Source organism: Loa loa (genome assembly GCF_000183805.2).
Source record: "Loa loa unplaced genomic scaffold supercont3.229, whole genome shotgun sequence".
Classification (NCBI taxonomy): domain Eukaryota; kingdom Metazoa; phylum Nematoda; class Chromadorea; order Rhabditida; family Onchocercidae; genus Loa; species Loa loa.
Window position 1 is genome coordinate 73,313 of NW_018108409.1, and position 25,188 is coordinate 98,500.

A 25,188-nucleotide genomic window follows, 5' to 3' on the forward strand; every position below is an offset into this window, starting at 1 on the left:
TTCTACTAATTCTTTCGTTTGATTCTATCCTTTCGTCCTACCTACGTTTATCCCGCTGCTTTATTTTACTATATATATAGATTTTACGTTGACTATATTTCGTCGCTTAATAAATAGTTTTATGAAATATGTCCTTCATGGCTACAATTCAAAGGTTCGAAATCCACAACAGTTCTTCTTCAAAGTAACAATATTTTATTCAATTTTCATTTGCATCGTCATAACATAAACTTTCACGACACCCTTCTAATTAGTTCGTAAAATACCTGCCAGATAATTAAAAGTACTGAATCAATTCTTAACATTAGAGAAGTATGTTCCGTGCATACAGATGTTTGAATTTTCTGTTTTAATAAAATAACTTAAAATTTTGTCTCACAGGATTAGAAATAAACAGCACGGGACTGTTATTTCGATATGGTGCACAGTCTGGTGTGATTCACGTCAAGAGCGTAACAAGTGAAATCATACGATGCCATCCATCAGATAAGGCTGTGGTTGCTACGGAAGTTTAGGTATTCAAAATCCCAGTGGAAATTTTTGAAGGTAGAAATGATCCTAATGCAGATAAATAGAAGTTCTTATCATCTTACCATCTCAATTCTTACAGTGAGCAGTATTGCTAGGATGATTTCTGTTTTCCAGAAACCATAAATTTCTTCCCTCTTGTTGCAAATATTCTTTCGCAAACTATCCGCCTGGATAGGATCACTTATTTATTGTTTTGAGCTTTTGAAATATCAGTCTTTTGGTTCCTGGAGAATTATTTCTGCTTTTTATCCAACTTAATTTTTGCAGAGTGATGAAGCAATAAAAAAGGAAACTAAAAAACTGATAAAACATGGAAGCGGAAAACAGCAGAAAGGAAGGCATAAGAGTATTAAAGCAAATCTGAAAGTGAGAAAAGCAAAGATGCAATGAAACGAAGAAGTGGACTGTGACTTGTCCGATTTGATTTTGCATAAATGTGCCACTTTTATCATTTGTTGAAATAGACTGTCTTGTTTACTTACATTTAGTCTTTCTGTTGTTGGGTAAACTACAAGAGGATTTCCAAGAAAATCGAAGTTGCTTCTCCTTATGTGAGTGTTAAAAATTAAACAGTGACTTTTTTGCATAGTTATATCTCAGTGGGAAAGTATATAAATTTTTGAAAGAAGAACGAAATTTACCAAGAAATATAATCCAGCAATAATATAGGACTATGCTAATTTCTGGAATGAATTTCCAAAAATTTATTAAAATTTCCAGATTAAAAGGGACAAGAAAGGGGAAGACAGGAAGGAGAGGGAGTTGAGACTACAGAAAAGATTAAAAAGATGTGGGCACATATTAAGATGACGAATTGTGCTGCAAACTATCGCTACATTCAGGATAACTGGAAGTTTTTACCAGGTCGTCTAATACTTCACACTTTTGTTAACTAAAGGCTGTATAGCTCATGCTGCGTCCTCACCTTTTCTCTTATTTTTTCCTACCTCCTCTCTTCTGATAATTTTAATGAATTTTCCAACAAAAGTTTCGTTAGGATCAAAATAATTTGATTTTTTAGCGTTGTGACATATAAATAAGCGGTACCATCACTGGACTTTCACTGAAGTTTCTAAATTCTTGGAGTGTCGCTTGCAAGAACTCTCTCTCAGCGTTTTTTGGAAACAATTCAGGAGAGCCATTTCCAGATGTGAGGTCAAATTTTATGCCGTGCTATCTTCAGATACGAAGATCACCCAGGAATGACCATCTGGTTACAAATGCGATAGGAAGCCACGCCAGCGATATTATCCCTTTTGCAAAATTCAATATTTCAGTTGATAAATACCATCATTATTTGACCGGCTGGAGCTTTTTCGTTTTCTAAGTTTTTAAGACACGAGAAAAGCTGAAGGGTTTAAAACACCACTCCCAGTAAGAGTACAAAACTTGTTTTTCATTATCTCAAATCTATGCAAATTTTCAAAGTTTTAAAGGTCTTTAATAACCAAACACCAGATGATGATTTTTCACCAAGTTGATGGCTTTGTTGACCTGTTTACAGAGAAATGATCAGTGCAATAGTTTTTTAGTGAACGCTTCACTAGATGGATGATACAAATAAATACGCCCTATATATTGTTGGACAAGCTAATGTGGGTCGTACTATTTCAGATATGAGTGATAGAAATTTATTATTTGGTGATTTTATTTAAGAACTGCATAGGACTTTTAAAAAGGGATGATGTCAGTGGAAAGTAACAATATATGCAAAAGTTGGTGCTTTGGAATGAAGGAGTTGTGTTGAACTGTGCAATGAATCAAAAATGGGACTAATAAACTGATTTATGTCCAATGCAAGGATGTGCAATGCAAGGATGTTGGAACAATGAAACAAGCTGCTGATAAACTGGAGAGTAAATGTTTACTTCATTTATAGGTAATTGCAGTATTGCAAAAAAGCAAATCTAAGAAAAAAAAAACATTTTTGTGGAGAAATCGAGCATCAGACTTTATTTTGTATGTATTTTTTTTACCCGGCACTGTTTTGTAACATGAATGTGTATATAATAGATCTTGAAAAAGATTGAAAGGATTTTGAGGCAGAAAAATTTAAGGAATCTGGATATTTCCAGAATCAGTTGATTCAATGAAACTAAAATAAAAATTTTAATGAATATAACGTTCAAAACTGACTACATTCCAGAAAATTATGGTGTATGCGACACGGATTTGTTGTTGAATTCATTAATATATAAATTATTATGTGACTAAACAAGATTAATACAATTATAATTTATTGCCTTCATCTTTTGGAAAATTTTATTAAAATTTCAGCTCATGGTATTCCGAGTTTTACATTTTAAACTACTTTTTCCCTAATCCGATGTTGATTCTTAGATTTCTTGTCGAACCTCATTTTTGTTCCAGAAAAGGCTCGAATGATTTTAGTCTTCAATAGTTCTTCAAATGGATTTTCATGAAAACAGTTCATACAAACCAAATTTGAGTTTGTTGCATTGCCACTGATTTTTGCACAGTAATTGTATTGCTCTATGTAATTAATAATATTTGATAGCGAGAAGAGTACTGATCAGGAAGGGATAAAGATGGAGATCAGAAAGTGATGGAACATTAGAAAACTTTCGATTTCTCTTTCAACACTTTTTCTAAGTTTTAATTTGTAGGACATGCTGTATTTGGCATATTGAAATTACCAGATGTAATTAAATTGGGATTTCCGTCAAATTTTCTTTTTCTTTTGTAGGAAAGGCAGTAAGGAATGGTGAAAATGCGGAAAACTTTTGCTGGGAAACTGCTTATAATATTAACAAAACCAGTTTAATGCTGTACAGTATAACCAATACTTCTCCTGGAACAAACCATTGATCATATTTGTTTTAAAATTATATGATCAGCGAGAAACTTACATAAAAAATTGCAGGTGTTTGCAGTTTGTGAACATGTTCCGCATTCACTTCATTGGATCCGCTACAATATCATAGAAAATATTACAGGAGAACACATGAAAGACATGGAAAATATGAGAGCTTTCAGCATGATGAGTGTACGTGGGATTTGAAATTGAAACGTGATTCTTGAATGCTAGTGAATAATCCCTCAGTGGTTTCGTTTTCATGATACCATATAAGAAAAGGGCAACTGTGGTCCCACACTGGCTTTTGAGGAAATCTTGCATACAGGATCTCAGAATCATATTTTAAAAAGAAATAGACGCAGTGAATAGCTTGGTCAAGTAAAAAGCTGGGAGATGGGGTCGATTATCAAAGTTGGTCCACTAAAAGTAAGCCTTCAACCGTAAGATAAAAGTGCTTTACTCAGAATTTAAAAAATTTTAGACCTGTCAACTTGTCTCATGCTTGTAATCAGCTGATTAAATTGGATCTCGACCAAATCAACTAAACAGATAAAATGCAGGTGTCTGCTTCAGCACTGTTTTAACCATTAAATATTATGCTGGGCACGGAAATGCCAGGCATGGAATTCGAAGACATCATTTTGAGACAGCTACCCTACATCCTAGAATTGATCATCGATATTTGTTTGCTTGGATGCGTATGCCAGTGCATGTATCACATATGTCTAGTATGAGTGCTTCAGACACGTTGTATAAACTGGACGGGATGGAGAAGCGATCCAGAAGAATTGCTATTTCCAAATCTTCGATGTAATGCCATATCTGTTGGTTTCTGACGACAGGAAGACAAGAAAGAAATTCAAACCAAAGTATTTCTTCTCGAAGATTTTTGAACCCGAACTCTAGTCCTATTTCTTACTAATTTTCAAGCAGTTATTGCATGCTGCGTCCACATACAGTTTTTTCCAATTTTGATTAGATTTTTGCGATTTAGTCAGTAATTGCTTCTCATTTTATTAAAACGAAGGGTCTAAGCATATCATTCTGTACCTGCTCCACAGTTTAGTAAGAAGTAAGTACTCAAAGATTCCACTCCAAGTCTTGCAACGACAAAGCGGTAACATTGTTCCCTACTTCATTATAGCTTCTTGTTAAATCTTTTTAACCTTACGCTTTATTCGGATTTTTATTGCTTTCCTTTTCTCATTTGAAAATCCATGAAAATAACTCTTCCAGTATGATTTTGATGTTTTTTGCATTTCGAAATTTGTTAAAGATTCATGAAAATATATTATGTTTGTTTGTTTAATTTAGAGAAAAAAAAACCCCCTTCCAAGCCTCATTTTTGCTAATCACTTGATATGACGGACTTTTCAGCGCGCATTTTATTTGAGACGTTTTTTCCATTTTTTATGAATAACAGTAACAGTGTAATGGTCATAACTTATACAAAATAAAGGTTTGTTTTGAATCCATTAGATGAAATTTCTCGAAGGATGCCATCGATTTCTGTGTTCAGAAAATTATCCGGTAGGTTGGATTCTAATCTCTAGATGATTTGATTTTATACTTATACTTTAGGTTGGATTCTAATCTCTAAATGATTTGGTAAAAAGATATGGGATGTATGGTGTGTATCCAATTTCTCGCCGCTTCGTAATTTATTTTAAAATATAATTATGTCGCCATGCAACTAATTTCTTTTTCCGACTGCGCAACTTCAAATGGTTATTCTCAACTTCAATGTTGGTGGCCAGCAATATTCCACAACAGTAAATACAATATTGCAAGAAAAACAGTCTCTATTTAATCAGGTCAGTTTCATTCTCACTCAGTTTCTTTCATTTGATTTGTTACCGCGACATGATTGGAGAGTCGGTTTCTAAAACTGTAGCGTTACTGCAGTAATAAATTGATATACTCTCTAAGTTCACAGTGTTCGTTTGCCATCCTGTTATGTCGCCGTGGAAGTTATAAGATTTCAAAAATTAAACATAGATACAACTTTTTGATTAGTGGTTCACTGGAGAAACTGGAAAACCACCGCTGGAAAAAGATAGCAAAGGAGCGTATTTCATCGATCGAGACCCAATCAGGTAAAATTACGAACTCCAACACTTTTATTTCTGCCATACAATCTAATAAGATTTTATGATAATAGCACAGTTAACAAAAACGGTTCACTGTAAACCAAATGACCGAACTCAACCACATAAAAGACAACATATATTTCAGTTTTGGAATAATCTTGAATTATCTGCGTTTGAAATCTACGAAACAGTTATGGGAAGCATGCTTACCGAAAGATCCAGATCGCTTAGCTCTTTTAACACAAGAGGCCGAATACTACAAGTTCGCGTTAAACCACAGTGCCTACTTTTGGACGAAAATATTACATTTTGCTCAGTCTAGCTGTCATCCATATTGGTTACACGAATGGTAGTAATATTTTTACTTATATTTGTTCCAGTTTCATAAACTAGTTTGCAGACTCAATCAGCTCCGTGAACAAGCGATTGCCTTACTTCAAAGCTGCACAGAAAAATCAGACGTTTCATATGTGAACGAAGTAATCCTTAGCTATCATCAATAAGTTCGACCTTTCCAGATATTTCCTCAAATTAAATTAATGAAGATGTTACACTTCCCATGGAATGCTTGCTTCATTGTTCTCGTAATGTTCATTAAAGTAGGGTTCAGAAATATAATTGCACATGAATTCATTTTAATTATACAATCATATACACAATACATAGAAGTAAATCGTAATTCAACAAGGAATCAAAAAAAGAATGCACATTAAACATCGAAAATGCATATTTGCAGGTCCTCGCAAAAAGTTTTAGCTGTCCACAAGGTCTTGATGGGAGAGGCTCCAGGAAGTAACCGACAAAAATGGATGAGAATTTGAGTCAACTACTACAAATTATCATTGTCGCAGAAGTCATATTATGTTTGGTACGCCTTTCAAGAACGATCACTTTCTGATGTGAGCCAGTCATTGCTCCATCTCTTTTTTCCAGTTCGAATTTTCCGAATAAAGTTTCGCTCGAAAGGTTCCTATAACAAATTATAAACGGTAAAAACGTAATCACGGTAACCACGAAAGTTTTCCATAACAAATCTTAAACGGTAAAAACGTAATTACCTAGCATATTGATGGTTACAAGCATCAAATTAAGAATCAGTCATATCCGCTAATCCACATACAGTTAATACGCAAGTAAATTTGTTCTAGTGGTTCGTAAAGGTTGTTGTTCAAACCCAACTAATGACTACTACCTCCTTTTGACAGTTATCGAATTGCAATTAATCGGAGAGAAAAACTCAGCTCAACCTGCATAAGATAGGAAACAAAAAAGACGACACCTCGGGACGTCTTAAATATAAAACAAAACTAAATTCGGATATGCGCACACGTACCTATAGAAACCTTGGGCATATAATATAATTAGGATTAGGAATCATAAAGAGCAAAGATTGGTGAGGATCGTTTTTTTCCTAGTGCAAATAGGATGGACAAAGATTCATAAAAAGAGAGTGAAGTTTCAGACTCATTTATTGCCAGGACAACAGCGCTCTACTTTTCTTTTTTAAATAGCCGCTTTTCGACCTGTAAGAATACATCCCTTGCGGATCGGCGCCATCATTTTGGACTGTTTTTAAAATCATGCATATAAAACACATGTACATAGCAGATTCGAATTCCAAAGTTTGACGAGAATATTGGGGGTGTATTGAACAACTTTATAACTTCGTATACGTCATGCAGAAGAGATGCAAAACTCTGGAGAGAGTAGAGGTATAACAAATACAGGTCTCCTACCTAAACCTATATACATTGAAAAAAATTCGGCGAATAAACTGCATGCGGTTAAACAAATGAACTAAAAGAAAAGTGTATATTATTGCTGCATCCAAGTACAGAGCAGGAACCTTAACGGTATATTTCATCAGTAATATGCCTCTCGCACTATACAATGTTAGGAAGTCCAAAAAGCAAATGGATGAAAGTTGTAATTTGTTTGTGGATTTAGAATATTCAGAAAATTCCTCCTCTGAAAAATCGCGAGGTTGAAATAGAAACAACAATAAAGAAGTAAGGACAACATGGTTTTGCTGCATAAAACGCAAATATGGAAAAAAAAGTGATAAAAAGAAAAGTACGAAAAAGCCAAAAAGAAATCAAAAACTTGTCGTGCGGAAGATCTTGCAACAAAGAAACATATAAAAATTTTCAGAAGTCAAAACATTGAGACTTATCAAACTAAATGCTTAAACGGACAAAAAATTGGAGAAAAAGAATGAAAATATTGCAGAGAAAATGACCTCAGCTAGATTAGAATTCATACCGTGTGATGAGGTTATAGCCACTGTTCTCTACATTAAACTGGGTCATGCACCATACAAAAAGGGAGAATTTTACGTGCACATAGCAGGAGAATGAGAAAATCCAATACCATCACAAAAAACACCCAAAAAACAAAAGAATGAAATTTAAAAATCAATTAACCCAGTGAATTTACCCATTTCATGAAGTGGTAACACAGACATAACACAATAGGGCCTCAAAATACCTTTCATATTTACTCGTAGTCAAAGCGACAGTGAAACGAAAAAAACAATGAAAATGAACTGATGCTTATTTCTCAGAGAATAAAGAATAAAAGTACGATTCCTGGATGAAAACTGCTGCAGTAATCAACTTCCAGTTTCTTCAAATCCATTTCTTTTATGGTAATTTGACGAAAAATGGTGAATACCATAGACTACATTATTTTTCACCGTTTTAATGCAGTCCGTTCGGTCTCCAGTATATCTGTAATAATGGATAAATAATGTTGGTAATTAAGCTGAAATGAAATAAAAGATTTAAGAAAAGTAACCAGCAAAGCTATCATTTAAATTTTTTCCATTTTTTTATTGATAATTTCTGTAAAAAGTTCTACCAATTTCAGGAACAAAAAAAGGAAAAAAAAATGGTAAACATATACTGAAACGGACTGGGATATGAAATAAAGCCCAGCATCAAATAATTAGCTAAAGATAAATGTTAGACAACATTAGCCAACAAAGACAAATGTTCACCAATAATCAGTTATTCACTTTCTTTTCTGTATTTCTTTTTTTTCGAAAGATGCTTATAAAACTAAATCATTCGAGAAACAGAAATAAGTAAGGCGAACATCTGCTGTGCAGTTTATACTGCACTTATTTTGCAAGTTCATTTCTTTTTTTTTTTTGGATATAAAGAACTAAATCACCTTCACGTTTCATCAAATGTTTCTTCTCGTGATCAGTATCATATGTGAGCATAAATACATCAATAGCCACAACCATAAGACCAGAAATCATTATGCCTGCTCCAGCTAGCAAGAATATATTATCGTAACCAGTTAAGTTGTCGCGCATAAAACCTGAAAACCGCTATGTTAGAGATTTATTCCCGAACGTAAGTAAATCGTGGATGATATATTTTCACTCCGTAACAAAAAACATAACTACATTATAAAAAGTAATTGACGATGAAATTGGGGACAATTTTGTTTGTTTCACCAGATAAGATAAAGCTATAATTTGACCTTACCGATTAATGCTGGACCGATAAGATTTCCAAGACCTTCCACCAGACAGAGAATTCCATAACCGGTTTGAAAATCATATAAACAAAGGATTTGAAGAGTAATCACGGATGCTAAGGTGTAGTTCGCGCTAATGAAGAAACCAAAACCAATACAAAGTGTCATTAAGCGAACATAGGAAGTGGCAAACGGTGTAAGAGCAACACATAAACCCGCTAAAGTTATAAATATTCCATACATTTGAATGATATACTGAAAAAAACGGAAAGTAGTTATGACAACAACAATATCTTCAAAATTCTGGACAGTAAATTATTAAAAATAAAACCATAATCTGAAGGTTTACGTGTTGAGTTTAAAAAGAATTAAAGGTTCGAAAACAATTTTTACCTGACTTGTTCGATTCCAATCGGCGACGATTCCACAAAACAACATGCTAACCATGTTCGTAAGACCAATGCTAGATACCAGGTACGATGCTTTAGTCTCAGTAATATTATGAATTTCTACAGCATATTCCGGAAAATTAACGTACGGTATATCAAAGAATACATAGAGAATGAAGGTACTTAACAAGAAAATAGAAAACTCAGGAACTACCAATACCAGTTTTGTATTAGAAATCCATTTTAGAAATGATTCCCACATCTGAAAATATTTTCAAACACTAAAAACTTCGGATTTCATAAATCGAATGGTACTGAATTATTACTAACAAAAATATTGAATGTTACAGTTTGTATTTCGAGAAATACAACGAGAAATACTGAGATATAACTGTTTAAATAGACTTTGATGGAAGCAAAAATTTTCTAAAGACAGCATTTTGCAATACTAGTCAAAAAGACCTTACCTTACTTAACTGAATTGTTCTTCGCTTTCGCTTTCTACGATAACAAATAGCAGGAGCAGAAGGTATTCGTCGGGACATACCGATACCAAATGGCACAAATTTCCAACGAAAACTTAACACGTTAATTGCAGGTACTCGGCCTCGTGCTGCACCTAGCTGAGTCGCAATGCACGAATTGCAAACAGTGCGGCTTGTGAAAGAAGGAATAATATCTTCCGCTGCAAAAAGTACGAACCTTCCTCATTAATTCATCCTAAAATTCCACCAAATATTACTTTCTTCCGCTAATACGGTTACATCCTAACAAATCCATGGTACCTGAACCAGATGTTAGTCAAGATATCTAGAATATAACTATAAATACAAAATGAAACCCCCTGTAGACAAAGGATTTTAATACCAGTGTTAAACTGGATTCTCGCAATAACTGATTCATCCTCATTCAAATCCTAAACTAATTCTCATGATCGCTGACTAAATTTCAAAAATATGTAAATCTTTGATTTCTTTGATAATACAACAACAGACATACAGATTTTAACTACTTGTGTTGTCGATTTCTCTTCCTTAGTGTTGCCGCCTAACAATGGTTCCTTCGTGGCATTTTCTTGTATCAAATTATAGCTTCTTGTGCGTTCCTGGCGTATTTAAAAAAGATATAATCTTTACAATATCAGGATAAATGTAAGACTTAATTATGGAAGAACAGATCTTTAAAAACTGAAATATTACTGACTAATCAACGCGATGGAAACTGCATGTTTCCAAAACTGCCTCGTACACAAAATATAGTAATTGGAATGATTTAACTGATCGTCTCTGACTTAATTCAAGTTTATTAACATTTACAAGTTTAGCATGAATGAGCCCGCTTTGCCTGCTGCTGTCATCCAAGCTATCATCGCCACTGGCACTGAAACAATACGATGATATACATTAAAGTGTGGATGTTAAGGATCTGTTCAGAAAGCATCACTGTCAAACACTGGAAAAGACCCTCCCACAACTAGCGGATTTTGGAATAATGGAAACAGAAGCAAAGTATTTAGATTGTAGAGAAAATAAAAATTATTTTTCTAACATATGGAAGACATAGATAACACAGTGGAAATATAATACCGCAAGGTTCTCCTTGGAAATTCAGTGTCCACTTCAGACGCTTGGTTGGATGTTAAATCGCCAGTTTCTGAGTGACAACTTTCGCTGGAGCAAACCTGACGAGATGATTCTAATGATGTATCAATTTCGTCGTCATGCACCACCTAAACTTAAAAGAAACACAGGATACAAACCGTGGTGTTCGTCGAAATAATGAGCAGCGGCACCTACGATTCATTTTTTGAAGAAATATCACTAAATTGTTAAGAAGATATCTAGCGTCCGGAATTGAAACGCGTAACATAAATGAAAAATTACCAAATTTCGTTTTCCAGGACGACTGACATCAAAAATAAGTGCGTGCCCTTTTGTTATGTCCTTTTCTGGACCACGCAAAAATTCACCCATACTGTGACTTTTTGATACTGGTATTTGCAATTCATTAACAGCAGCCTATGAAAAAATGAATAAAGATAATATCAGTCCCTAAATATTGGTTACGCAGAATAGATTGCCAGCTGACACTCTAAGAACACATATTGCATTTCTGAATAAACCTACTGATTCCAATTTTTTTCTCGGAGTAAATTAGGTAACAATGTTATTCAAAGTTATAACTTTACGTCCACTCTTTTTTCTGCATGTGTGGCTTTTGCCTTCATTATAAAGCATTACCGATTGTACATTTAAAGACTGATCGATAACTTGCAGAAGGGGTATTGCATACGTTGGTATTGAAGGCAGCGATATAGTACGTCGAGGAGCCAAAACAGTGTACGGAAAATCCATCTAAAAAAACAAAACTTTGAGGCTTTATTATAAAAGGACTTTGAATAGCTCAGAGGAAGAAGCCATGGATTTTCAAACATACCAGAAAATGTAAAAAGAAAATCAGAGAGTCAGAGTAAAAATCTTCCAACACATTAGGTATTGCCTTGAACAAGCAATACAGTGGTTCTTTTTACTCGAAGATTCAATTTAAAACTTCAGCAGTTTAAGCCCATTAACAATGGGAAAGTTGATATAAGGTTATGATTAGGAGTCACTAGAACTCTAACAAGCATCATTTGCATTAATATCAGCCTGACCTGATAATTGGAACTAACAGTGAAGACACTGGAATTATTAGCACCATTCCTCATAGCTAATCGTACCCTATCACGCTCAGTTTTTTCGATGAATTTTTTTCTCTTGTATTCTATAGTATCATGAGGCCACTCCAGATCCTGAAATAAAGTTCAAGACAAAATTAAGCTACCAAAATTACTTCAGCTTTAACCAGTAACCACTCGATTTGGCTTCACGACATCTCGAAACATTTAAAGCATCCTGAGCAAGGAGTTTATAGATCCAAAATGCATTTAGTAAAAATATCCCTACAATTTTGCAACTTTAAGTGAATATCAATCCAAATAATTTTTCATGGATCTATTCGACACATTGCTGGTGATAAAGAAAAAATTCACCTTAATCATAAAACCACAACCGACAATAAGCAGTAAAAGAAATCCCATACAAAGAAGAGAAGGACGCCAACCAAACTTTGCAAATAGCTAAACAGAAAATTAAAAATATCTTGAAAGTTATCCACTATCTCAGAAAGATAGAACAACAACTGAATTAATGTGTGAATCAAATATTGGAAATTGCAAATAAACAAAATTATTGTCTAATTGAAAAATGTTAAAATAAGGTTGAACTGACCATTTCGATGAGTGGTGCAAGAACAAAAGTACCCGCGCCAGAACCGCAAACAGCAATACCCGTTGCAATGGCTCTTTTTTTCTTTAAAAAAAAAATAAAGAATTAAATGAATGTCAACTGCTAGGATATAGCGCTTGTTAGTTGTCAAAAACGAAACCAGACTGAAAAGACCCAAGAAAAAAAAAACTGTACTTGGAAATAATAAGTGACTGCAACAATAGCGCTATTAAAGCAAAAGCTTAAACCAATGCCCGTAATGACGGCAAATGAAAGCAAAAAATGCCAAATGCTAAATGCGAAAAAGGATATCAGTCCACCACCAGCTGCTATAAATCCACCAATGATTGTCATACGCCTGCAAGAATACTTACTCCGAAAGTATATGAAAATGTTCTCAAAACAATGCAAAATAGCTAATCCGTAACCCAGACATATAATGCATTTCAGATTCCAAATACTACAAATGTACCCACTAGAAATACAGACCGACAATCATATATATCGGTTAAAGCTCCAGCAAGCGGCCCTGACAGCAACGGTATTGATAAAAAAATTGATCCAACAATACCAGACATCGTTTTTGTTACATTGAAATATTCTTGAATTTCCGAAAACATGATGCCAAATGAAAATGAAACCCCTACAAATATTAAAAGTTAATAAAACGTTAGAAAATTGGTCTTAGTTGTTTGAGGATCTTTTCCAATAAAATCTATGCATACTGACCACCTTACCAACTTATAGCGATGAAATATTTAATGCACTCTAAATTTCATGAAAATTATACAAATTTAAATAAATGGTGCGCAATTTCAAGCAAGGATTAAAACAAAAACTGACTAAACGCATGTATAATTTAGCTGTAGTTCTGCTGATTGAGACAGAGAAATAAATTCCTCGTCAAATTACTAACGAAGAAATCCTCGTACATAGAATGATATTGGGAAGTGATATGCTTACCATCACAAATAAAATGAATAAGGAAGGATGCAAGAACAATAACCCATCCATAGCCACCGTCTGGTGGAATTGGTTCTTCTGTTGACGATGAACACGTCGATTCCGTATCATCTGAAAATGAAACATGATTAAGACTTAATCAAATGCCTAACAGGTAACTTCAGCTTACATATTAATCATAGTTACATGAGTATTCGAATGTGATATCGGAAAATTAACAGCTGTATTTGCAAAAAGTGTGGAAGTTAAGAAATATGGAATCAGTAATGGCAGTAACCTATCGACGACAACGAATCACTCCATCACCTAGACCATATTATAATTTCAAACAGTTGTACATCCTTTTTGAAGTTAAAAAGTAAAAAACATTCAAAAAGAAAATGGTCCGTTTTAATTTCATAATTAATATAAAGAAAAAATAGTACACTTATCGCGCAAAGGGAAGTGAGTCACTTTCTTTTCTAATCGCACTACACGTATATGATTGTTACACAATTGGTAATCCTGCAAATGAAAGGTAAGTCGCAGACGTAAACCATTAACAGAAGTGAAGCGATGAAGGAAGATGTGCGTGCAGGCTGGAGACTTGTCAGTTCTCCATAATTTTAATGATGAATAATATTGAGAAAAAATATGGTCTTACATAGGTGGGATAAGAAAAAGCACTTATTTTTACAGAATAAAATTTACATTTTTCATTTTTTAACACGAAAGAAAAGAAACAAAGCTAAAAAATACACCACCAATGGATGCATCAGCTTTTAATATCATAGTCGAGGACAAGGAAGACGAATAATAGATCAAAAACGAACTGTTCTCATTAAATCTTAGATAAGAACGGTGATACGCTTACGTAAAGAGTGTTATGCACGGAATCATTTTTCGTTTGCCGTCAATTGGTAAAGACAAACGAATGATTGAAAAGCTAGAGTTATTCATCTTTTAATAAACCGCTTAACAGAAATGCGTTGTATGGAATAATCGGGAAGTCTTCATTTGTAAGGACACAATAGCAAACCTCCGAATGAGCAGGAACACAATCTGAGAGAGCTGTTTCTACATTTCTTTCCTCCGTTTCAACTTTCTCCTTTTTGTTCAACATTATGAAGGAAATTGTCCTGAATAAATGAAGAAATGGATCGAAGGATCACTGCACAGCAATTCAAATGTGACCTGGAAGAATATAATACATAGGATTACACACAAACTACGACAACGAAATCTTTCAGCCCATTCCACCATAAAATTAACTTCCCGATAAAATCGCTGGAATGAACAAAATCATTGGATCTATCAGTGCGGCGCACACTCAAAGCGAGTGTAACTTACTAAAACCTACAGTGAAGTAATTAGTTGAGTAAAATTCAAGCCTCGATTTCGCGAAGGCAACCACGCAAATCTTCTCTGGTGAATGCAAATTGTCACATTATTTCATATCACAGTGCTATTTTTGCGCCCCTCTAGAGCTCTAAATTACACACTCTGCGATACCAGTGGTCTCTAAATCTCTCTGCATTCTGTCTCTCACACCTCGAATTCGATTAATATTCTCAGGTGGTTGCGACTGTCACTTATTTATAAAATTGTGGATCGCTTAGAGTGTCTCATTAACGCCAAACTTTCCGCACAATCATTTGACTTTCGCCAGTGCTGGCGAAAGTCAAATGATTGTGCGGAAATATTTCGGTTTCTTAAGATTGGTGACAGTGCAATCTCTCTGATGAGTGTAGTGTGTCTGTTGTTAATTGTCAAATAGCAAAGTTGTTTCGAAATCAAAGGTCTAACACGGTAAATGACTAAAGTGTTGGAAATAACTAGGCGGACATTGAAAGTGGTCGTCGCTTTGACATATTCCTATTGGGGACTTTGAAGAGCATCTCATTATTCAGCCAATGTAATGAAAATAAATGAACACATGGAATAGTTTGCTTACATTGTTAACATATTTTAGTATTTGAATTATAAAGGCTGCTGTTAAATATCCAGATTAACGTAGACTTTTCTTGTTTATTATCCGTTAAGTTCATTTGAACTGTCTTGATAAGGCGAGGAAAGGATTAAAATTCATAAAACCGTGCAAGACAGTTATCCGGCACTTAATTTACAAATGAAGCAAATTTGTGAGGGAATCATAAACCGTTCGAATCTCCTCATGATACTTCAATTCGTATGTGTCCACACAGCAGAATGGAAAAGTGCGTTCCCATTAAACGCTTTTCCAGAAAATGGCTTTTAATTTGTATTAATGTTTTAAGATGGAGGGTAAAGTTGCATAAAGTTTAGGAAATTTGTAGGGAACATCCCGGTCAACGCCTCATTTTGATTGATCGGAGTAACATTGTTAATGCAACAAATAAGTCTCGGTGGATTCTATACTACCCACTTCACACCGATGATTCAAGAAGTTACATGTGAATCCATCCCGTGAGTTTATGATTGATCAGATTTCATAAATTAAAGAAAAAAGAAAGCTTACCGAGAGCTCTCATTAAGGAACAAACAAGATTCGAATATAAGGATGCAGTAATTGAGTAAATCAAGGGAATGCATTTTGCACAAGGTATTTTTCAACTTGTTTGATTCTAAAATATAGAGAAGAAACTGAAGCATATTTCACACTTTGAAGCAACTGTTAAGCAAATACAGAAATTGTGTTTTATAAAACTTCTTGGTGATCCAAACCACTAAACTAAACCATTATTATTTATTTCTCAAAATACCTCAATCCGGAAATTGCACTCAACATATCGAGGATATTTGAAGCATAGATCTCCTAGTGATGTCCCCCGTCGTGAAAGAGATTTCTTTTCAATTTGTAAAATCCATATATCAGCAGTTCTCTGAGAACCTAATCGGGAAGAGAATTAATAGTATTCAGAACATAATCAGTATTTCAATATGCCGCACTGCAACTTTTGATAAGCAGAGGAGCTTTCAGCAAAAAAACTCGAAAGACTTCACCAAATGAAGTCGATTAATTTCACTTTCGTAAGCTTATTACATCTTCCCAAAGCTACCTGACTATTTTTCATCTCTTAGTTTGTTGATCTGGCAAAGATTTTATAAATTAGTGCAAAAATTGAAAGAAAAATCAGATAATCATGAATGGACAAGTTTTTTTCAGTCATGGGTTATCGCTACAATCGTAAGAATTCGATTATACTGGAAAACGATGAAGTACTTCGTATTGAATGGTTTTGTTTAATGAAACAAAGCGCAAGAGTATTAATGCCGAAGAGCTTATTACTGCAGCAGTACATCTTCTGTGCTCGGTCAATTGATCCGCACAGATACCTCGAGAAGAAATAGTCTTTCAAATAAACTAAAGTAACAAACAATATTGGCTTTTCAAAATCAGAAAAGTTAGTGGAATGATTAAAAAAAGAGCTCATGAAGTAAGTCATTCCACACTCTTTCCAATGATTTGTGAAATGGGATTTGAAATTTTGATACAGAGAAGGAGTGGAAATTACCACAATATTTCTAAACTGTTTTAGGACACAAAAATTCAACAAAATATACAAAAATAAAAGTAACATCTGTTAAGATCCAATAAATAACGAAGAGCTTATTGCACCAAGCACCTCCTGCACTCGATCAGTTGATCCCTACAAGATACCTCGAAAAGGAATATTCTTTGTCCATTTAATTTAAAAAAAAAAAAAAAGAAAAAACAAGCAAAGAATGAACGGAAAATTCCTCATTCGTAAATGGATTTATACGTCACAGAAAGAATCCATTTTATGTTATAGATTTATCAATAAATTTCATTCGTTGAATGAGCGAAAAATTTGCTTTCACTGCAGAATCACACCATCGCATTTTCAGTATACCAGTTTAGTAGAAATGGCTACAAAAGATGAAAAATTCAGCAAAGCGGACTCTTATCTACTGTTACATCTTGTAGATGTAGCAATTGATAAGTGCGGCATATTTCTCGCTGATAATGATATCAGCTCTGGAAAGCCCTGGGACCCCAATGATTTTTATGTTAGCACCGCTCATAACTTGGAAAATTTTTGTAAACTTTTCTTTTTGGATTCAGCATTCGAAAAAAAATGTTGTGTATAAGAAATAAAAAGTTCAATCTATGGGAAAAAAGTGATGAGACAACACTCAGCATTAATCACGGAGTATGAACAGAATAAGAAAATAATTCTTGAACAATGATTCAAAAAATTATTCATAACATAAATCAGAAAAGTCTTCTGCCAACTGCAAATCAAGTGAGAAATATGAATTAAGAAAGACCAATCAATGAAAAATAGTTGACAAAAAGTGTGCAGTGCAGACAATAAACATTAGTTTACCTTATCATTTTTAGTTTCACCGAAAAAAGACAGCAAAATGAATAGTTCAAAACCGTCCCACGAAAAAATTTTGCAAACCAAAGTATTTCTGTGAGATACGTCCGCTGACAATAAATGGCAAACAAGACGAATCAAATGGCAACCTTTAATTCATCAGCCATTGTTAACAAATGGTAGAATCGAAAAAGATAAAGATGAAAAATTCTGGATTAGTGCTGTAATCATTAGATCAAGAAAGTTGAACCAGCATTGTTGTCACTTTAAACATAAACCAACCACCATATGAATATTTTGTGATGCTCGTTTTTTCCAAACAAACTGAATATTTCAAAAGATAATTTCCCTTAATCACGCTTAACCAAAACATAATTCATTGCTACTATGACAACCACAAGAACAATTTATTGAAAAAGTCTTATGTCAATTTTAATTCCATAACTTTCGCATCTTTTTTTTATATCTAATTTAATAGTAAAACGGTAGAATTTCAAAACACTAAATCAATAAATCCTAGATTTTGCAAACACCTAAAGTTAGGATAATATTAAGCAACCAATAATTTAAGAAATTATCACATCATAGAAAGAGGATGAGATGCAAAAAAAAAGAAAACGAAACGATGAAAAAAAAGAAAAGAAAGAAATCGACAAGACAAGAAAACCATTGCCTCAATGAGATAGAAATAAGGTAGACGGATGATGTATAATTTTAGTTTATATATATATACTATTGTCATTCAATTACCTTTTAAGCTGTCGTGCCTACCTCATTTTGATACCAACTTTATTTATTTATTTTTTACATTCATTTTATAAAAAACATATTTCATAATGGTTTTCCCGGTGATGATACCAAGAAATGGCTAATCAGCGCTTAGTGTTTATTTTATGTAATATTAGTGTGCCGGAAATTTGAGGCTTATTTGTTTTAAGCTGCGACAGGCTTAACACACACTCTCGAAAATTTCGACATAGTCTTTTGGAAAAAAATTGGAAGAAAAGTGTCCTAGAATGTTGCTGAGAAAAAAGTGGAAGTGATAAGAAAATTTTTGGAAAAGAAGATAGAACCGGTGAGGTGGACTTAAAAGTTGAAGAGGTATTTGATATTTGCTAGGATTGAGGAGGCTACAAGTACATCCATTACATACTTCTGCTGAAGATGCCAATCATTCAAAAAATCCATTACTCTGTTGTGTTGTAAAATTTTGTTCAATCTTTATTTTGATTATTCACTTTTCTGCAGTTGCATTAATGTGTGGGAATTTGTAAAAATTTTAAAAGTGAACTTTCGCAATGAATCTCCTTCCCACCACCACTGAATGATTGCACAGTCACACACAGTGAAATGTAATCGGCGAATATGAAATCATTGTTGTTTTTGTGATATCTTTTACTAATTTCCTTAGTGAATCTTATCGACATATTTTCGTTTCAAGTCTTAAAATTGAGGATTTCAAATGCTTTTCAAAGTAAAACAGGCATTGCCTATGACGAATTTCAATCGAAATTCACACGAAAATTCTATGCTTAAATTTTTTCAAACTGAAAAAAGGGGAAGGAGAAAGACGCTGCTTTTGTAGTGCCATTGTAAAGCAAACAAATTGTACTGTTGAGCAGGGTTTGCAAAACTGTGGAATCAAATCCGGAAAAAATTAAATTGCATCTTTCTTCCAAGGACCTTGACACGATGAATGCAGTTTAATTTTTGGATTTCTGGTAAAAAAAAGCCATGAGGAATCAAAATTTGGAGCTTATCAAACACTAAACAAGCAATAACGAAATGATTTCAATATTCTTCATAACAATAATTTATAAGGACTTCACATGAACTTTAGCGAATTTTTAGCTTAATTTTTGGGAATCCATAATTATTGCCTTTGCTTTAGTACCAGGAAGACTAGAATTGCTGGAAGCAATGATCTGGACCATTTTTCAGCAGAAATGTATCTTTTGAAAATGAATATGTGAGTCCTTTTTTCACCTGAGGTACCAAAAGCTCCAGAAATTAATAATGTGAAAGAGGAACCTGTTGTTATTGACATTCCTAAACTATTAACGTTTACACCAACCCATGGAATGTCAGAAAAAACTTGGAACATACCGAAGTCAGAACTTTGCTGGTAAAAATGCAACATTTAATTACAACTCTATTACTTAAATTTTAGCAATAATAGCGGTACAAGTTTTCATCTTTGTTTCCCATATTTCGACATATGTTTGATTTTTATTTCATGTGTAATATGCCCATTTATCTCCATCGTCAAAACAGTTGAACAAACACTATCGGCGCCATAAGTACACCTGAGAATATTGCGGAGAACAGATACTTAATAGCGAATTGCAAATAGTAAAGTCTAAGACTATCTGGAACCTTTTGGAACAAATAATTTGCTTTCGATTAATAAAAAGTAACTGACGAAGTACTATTTCGAAAATTTTCTGAAATCAAACTGAAAACACAAAGGTGTTTACTTTCATAACGTTACTTTCATTGGTTTAGTAAATTTAAGTTCTGCACTGTACTTCCCTCATGAATATGTTCCTTTGGGATTTAAAGGTTTATTGGGAAAAACAATGAGTAATGCTTTCGATAGTCTATAGGGGTGTACAATTCAATATGACGTTTATGATGGATATGTGTTCATGCCCAGAAGATCATTTTACTTTCTAATCAAGACTAAACATTCACAGGAAGTATTCCAGCAATGTTTATAAAGTTTGAAAATGATATAGGCTGTACAGTGAGTAGAAGGAGAACAATAATAAATTATCATCTATTACCACTATTATCACTATTATTACTGGAAAGCGGGAAATAAATGAAATTTGTGCCAGTACAACCCTGCATCAATTGAAATTTATCAACCAGAATCAGTATTTCATTCTATACGTCAAAAAGTGAAAAGAAGTTCAAAAATAAAAATAGTTCAGTTACGAAAACTAAGCTTTACTAAATCCCGTACCAATGCACACATATTATTCTGAGCTGACTGGTAATTCCAGTAGAAGCAGTCTGTATCGAATGAACAGTGTCACAAATTTTCCTAGGAATCGATGTTTATCTGAAAAGATCCATAAATCTATGCAACAGTATCAATTACAAACCGTGCTTCCAAAAGGCAAAAGAAAAAAAGGTCATATTCAGGAGAATTCTTAATTCGTTTTTGGAAATATTGATTGCTGACGTTGCTTTTCTGTTATAAAATTCTACCAGTATGGACCCTCAGTTGGTAAATTTCTCCACGCTGCAAATTTAGTCCAGTCATCAAATTCACATGTATATGCATCATTGGGATCATGTTTCCCAAATGATAATGATATAGGTAATGGCGACATGGGAGCTAGCGTTTCTTGACTTGTCAGCACATAATTTCGACCATTATTCGAATCCCAATATTGCTGCTGTTTTGTATCATCTGTAATTTTATTAAAAATATTTGACGGATATAAGTTCTTAAAGCATTACTACATAAGCTTTATTGTTATGATATAAAAATGAAGTTAATTGACCTTGTCTTTTTTATGGTTCTACGGACGTCAGTTGTTATCGTTGGTATTATTTTTTATGGATGGTGAATGATAAGTGATGCAAAAGTAGTACTGACTAAAAAGTAGCATTGTTTAGTACAATTTGAATATTAACTTACATTTTATAATGCATGCTTCGTGTTATGGAAATGCTCAAAGCATAAAATATTCAGCAGCGAAAAATTATTGAAAGTGCGTAGGTTTTTCAAAGTACATTGTTTCATCTAGCTTTTATGATATTTGCTTTTTATCAAGTTGTGCAAAAATTTGAACTAAATTTTGCTACCTTGAGAAGAACCGGTTTCAAAGCAAATACAAAATTCAATCCGTGCATCCGGATCAGAGCCATTGGTGGGTAATTCAACATCAAAACTAAACGTATCATAAAATTTGGATGACGATGGTTGATAAGTTGCCATACGATCCAGAAAACTTTTCCAGCCATCCGATGTGAAACGTACAAATACTTTCTTTTCGAATGTTATATTTTAACCTAAAATAAACAAATTACGGGACGGCAAAGTTTGACTAAATGTTTCGATTGAAGTTACGGAAAGACGGCAGGACGGTCGAAAATTTCTTGCTTTTTCTTTGCTATATTAAAGAATTGCACTTTCAAGATCAGTGGAATTGTCAGTAAAAAGTGGTAGAAATTTAGAACACAAATGAAGAGGAACCTTAATGGTGCCAACCATGCGGCATATCTCATTTTTAAGGACAACATTTTCCAGCGCAACAAACCCTCTCTCTAGTGTTTCACGAAATTTAACATATTCACTAGCTGGTTGTTTGAATGATATGACCCATGAAGCGGATGTCTGACGAAATTTCTCCTCCTCATCTGTTTCCCCTAGTAGGCGGCGAATTACCTGAAGATCAATTTGTGAGACTATTGACTGAATAAAGTATTGAAAAAGAATGCCTAATCTCTCTCCGAAAATACTTTACCTCAAAGCCAAAGGAGATGGAGTAATTTCACATGACGTTTATTAATTACTGCTTTCCTTATAAAATCAAAGAATTTGTTGTACATAAGAAAGTTTCGCATAACAATCGTAATTTTTATGTAATATTTGGATAAATCATTAATAGCACAATCTCAGACATATTTTTCCAATAAATATTACTTTTTCCTACTTCCTAATTAACTGATATTTCCAATTGATTATTACCTGAAATAAATTACAAATGTTTTGTTGAACCAAAAGTCACTTTAAAACTTATCGTAAATTTGAGTGGACAAATGGAGCAACGATATATAAATGAAAGAAACATACTGATGCACTAATGGCAGGTGGATAATCTGAAGGTTCTGTCATCACACGCACGGTAGTCAGATCTTTGCCGCAATCATCAGCAAAGTGTACACTTTTATATGATCTAACAGCAGCCTTCGTTGTTTTAACAACTACATTTTCGACAATCAGTGATAATTGGTCAAAGTCGCCGACATTACCATCGACACAGTCATTGTCGCCCAAGTTTGCATCTGATTCTCCTTGCGATATTGAATATAAAATTCAAAACGATAAGATGCAGAAAGAATATATGAATTTTTTAATGCACCCAAGAAGTTGTATTGAATGGAATTTCTGTTTCCGGTTTCGATAAATTTCAAATTTAAACTATTTTTAAAACTAATGATGAAGTGATTTACCAGCATTGTCCAGTGATTTTTCGAATGTAATTGGTGCAAGCTGACGTTTTTTCAACTGCTCTATAAGTGTAGTTCGTGAATTGATAAGGCCTAATCGATTGAGTGCATCTGATTCGCTCTGTGAACGTACCTACAAATAATTTATAGAAATTTCTTGATCGAAATGAAAATCCAGTAATTCAGAATAGAAGTAGATAAGACAAATTTCCAAAGACGTCAATAACAGCTGTGCGTTTTCGTCCACAAGAATAGAAGATTGAGCACTTCCAAGTATCAACAATTTGACTAGCACAGGAATGGGCTGAAGGATTGCCACTACAGTGAATAAACTGACACCCTTGAAGATAATGCCTAAAACTGCCACTGATTGCTTCAATTATATCTATAATGATAAGCAACCTCCGAGATCTCTAATTCACTCCTTTCCATAATTGAATTTGAAGCAGTTACCATGCATTAGACATCCCCCAACCTTTAATAAAGAAGACGTTGGATGATGTCTGCTAACAATTGGAAACGATGCCGCACGATGGCAAATGGTTGGACACAATGTTGATGATGATGGATCAGAACCAACAGATCGCAGATCACCTAAAAAAAGTACTCTCTTTTAATTGTAATAGTATAACAACAACTGCCGCTGGTAAATAGTAAACTGTGTATTAAAAGCACCGATAGCTCAATCTACGTTTCCTGATTCCATTTTCAATTTCGTAATTCTCAGGATTTCATTTGCTCATTTACTCACCGTCCTGTATGTCAACGATCTTATCATTGTTCATTCTTTGCAGCTAAGATAGTTCACAACACAGTTTTATTTTTTATGTTTTGTATCTGTTAGAACTATCCGTACTTGTATCCTGCTCTGCTACCTGTAACTATCATTCAAATAACTGCTTCATTTCAACCACAATAGAGTATAAAGGAATTATCTTTTGAGATATATCGAAAAATCCTTTTAAGAAATTATAACAAGAATAGAAAAATAAAATTAAACAGTGGTATTAATTAACATTCCGGCTGAGTATGCAATTGCACCAAAGAAATTGGAAACAAATTAGTCGCTGTTTTAATTTGAAATTTAACTTGCTTGCCACTGTTGTGCAAGGCTTAAAAAAAACATCAATCTTAATTTTAAGAATTTCAATGGCTTATATTACAACTAATATGAAGCACTAAGTCGTAATCCACTTTTAGATCACGACTTCATTTCAATTCCGATTCTGAACTCATTAGTTCTTACTCTTTGATTCTTGAATTTCAATATTTAAATCACATATAAGCAGAGTATTATGATCTATTTTGTAGAACAAACGGAAATTTACCTCTTAACCAATCCTTTGACAAATCTGACCTTAATGCGCACTGCATATCGACAACTAGAAAGAAAACGTTTTAGATTTCCTTTTCCGATTGCAACACATTACTAATCTCATCAACTTTAGTATGTTAACTGCATTACAAAATGAAATTTCGGATTTTAGCAAAATTACAAAATTATAAGGAAATGATAAAAAAACAAATGTAATCCATGAATTTTAGAGAATTTTGAAAATTTTCTGGATATTTTTATTGGATAGATATCTCGGCCTTGGAAGAAAAATTCATTTGAATCTTGAATTTGGAGCATGCCATTTTTTGGGGAAAGCATTGACCATAGTGAAAAATTGAAAATAACGGCTCGAAAAGCGATAATTAATTTCGAAATACTTCAAACAGATTTGAAGAAAGGATCTCTCCAAAAATTGCCATTAATCAGCACGGATGTATAGGAAGCTCAATAATTGTCGCAGTAAGTATTCGTTCCGTTTGATCGTACTTCAAAAAGAAACATAAAAGGCTGCTTGCAAAATTAATTTGCTTATTACAATTTAAATTTCGTAAAAATTTTCTGCAAAAAGGATTTCATGATTTACTGATTATTAGTCTAAAGCAAAACAAAAAAAAGAAAGAAGACAAATGAGAGAAAATGATTCTCTGTTTTTAATGGAAATGGTAGATTTTTGATTACGGTACTGCCTCTCTACGAAGGCAAAAGTCCATGTCAATCAGCGTTGATTTTATTTCTTTATTAGAGACGAATTAATTTCTTTAGCAAAACAATCATTTCCTTTAATTTAATTCATTGAAACATATAGTTCTGGTAAC

General features: G+C 33.6%; 5 protein-coding genes across 6 annotated transcripts; 2 read left to right on the forward strand and 3 right to left on the reverse strand.

Moving 5' to 3' along the window:
* Nucleotides 1-2,583: 2,583 nt before the first annotated feature.
* On the reverse strand, nt 2,584-3,688 carry LOAG_02610 (hypothetical protein; the record flags this gene model as incomplete). The annotated part of the gene is made up of 4 exons (XM_003138147.1): nt 2,584-2,626; nt 2,886-3,022; nt 3,402-3,462; nt 3,543-3,688. 4 exons carry the CDS (start codon nt 3,686-3,688, stop codon nt 2,584-2,586), a joined length of 387 nt encoding a protein of 128 aa, XP_003138195.1.
* Nucleotides 3,689-5,073: 1,385 nt separating this feature from the next.
* On the forward strand, nt 5,074-6,235 carry LOAG_02611 (K channel tetramerisation domain-containing protein; the record flags this gene model as incomplete). The annotated part of the gene is made up of 5 exons (XM_003138148.1): nt 5,074-5,163; nt 5,366-5,445; nt 5,585-5,701; nt 5,840-5,918; nt 6,176-6,235. 5 exons carry the CDS (start codon nt 5,074-5,076, stop codon nt 6,233-6,235), a joined length of 426 nt encoding a protein of 141 aa, XP_003138196.1.
* Nucleotides 6,236-8,130: 1,895 nt separating this feature from the next.
* Nucleotides 8,131-14,648, reverse strand: LOAG_02612 (hypothetical protein; the record flags this gene model as incomplete). The annotated part of the gene is made up of 17 exons (XM_020446065.1): nt 8,131-8,168; nt 8,614-8,766; nt 8,937-9,183; nt 9,322-9,579; nt 9,785-10,002; nt 10,317-10,422; nt 10,634-10,697; nt 10,904-11,046; nt 11,201-11,335; nt 11,558-11,671; nt 11,971-12,108; nt 12,349-12,435; nt 12,587-12,667; nt 12,779-12,941; nt 13,073-13,226; nt 13,547-13,657; nt 14,498-14,648. The coding sequence occupies 17 exons, from the start codon at nt 14,646-14,648 to the stop codon at nt 8,131-8,133; spliced, it is 2,361 nt and encodes a 786-aa protein (XP_020303546.1).
* A 1,085-nt stretch (nt 14,649-15,733) lies between these two features.
* Nucleotides 15,734-16,855, forward strand: LOAG_02613 (hypothetical protein; the record flags this gene model as incomplete). The annotated part of the gene is made up of 3 exons (XM_003138150.1): nt 15,734-15,741; nt 15,841-15,950; nt 16,671-16,855. 3 exons carry the CDS (start codon nt 15,734-15,736, stop codon nt 16,853-16,855), a joined length of 303 nt encoding a protein of 100 aa, XP_003138198.1.
* A 4,207-nt stretch (nt 16,856-21,062) lies between these two features.
* On the reverse strand, nt 21,063-24,864 carry LOAG_02614 (the record flags this gene model as incomplete). Of its 2 annotated transcripts, none has more annotated exons than XM_020446067.1 (8): nt 24,751-24,864; nt 24,366-24,419; nt 23,513-23,631; nt 23,041-23,170; nt 22,661-22,881; nt 22,061-22,252; nt 21,670-21,853; nt 21,063-21,271 (listed from the first exon to the last, which is right to left on the reverse strand). In XM_020446067.1, exons 2-8 carry the CDS (start codon nt 24,409-24,411, stop codon nt 21,063-21,065), a joined length of 1,101 nt encoding a protein of 366 aa, XP_020305389.1. In that variant the 5' UTR covers nt 24,412-24,419; nt 24,751-24,864. The 2 variants fall into 2 exon arrangements, with proteins under 2 accessions (XP_020305389.1, XP_020303547.1); XM_020446066.1 differs by lacking the exon at nt 24,751-24,864 and adding an exon at nt 24,673-24,718.
* Between the last annotated feature and the right edge of the window lie 324 nt (nt 24,865-25,188).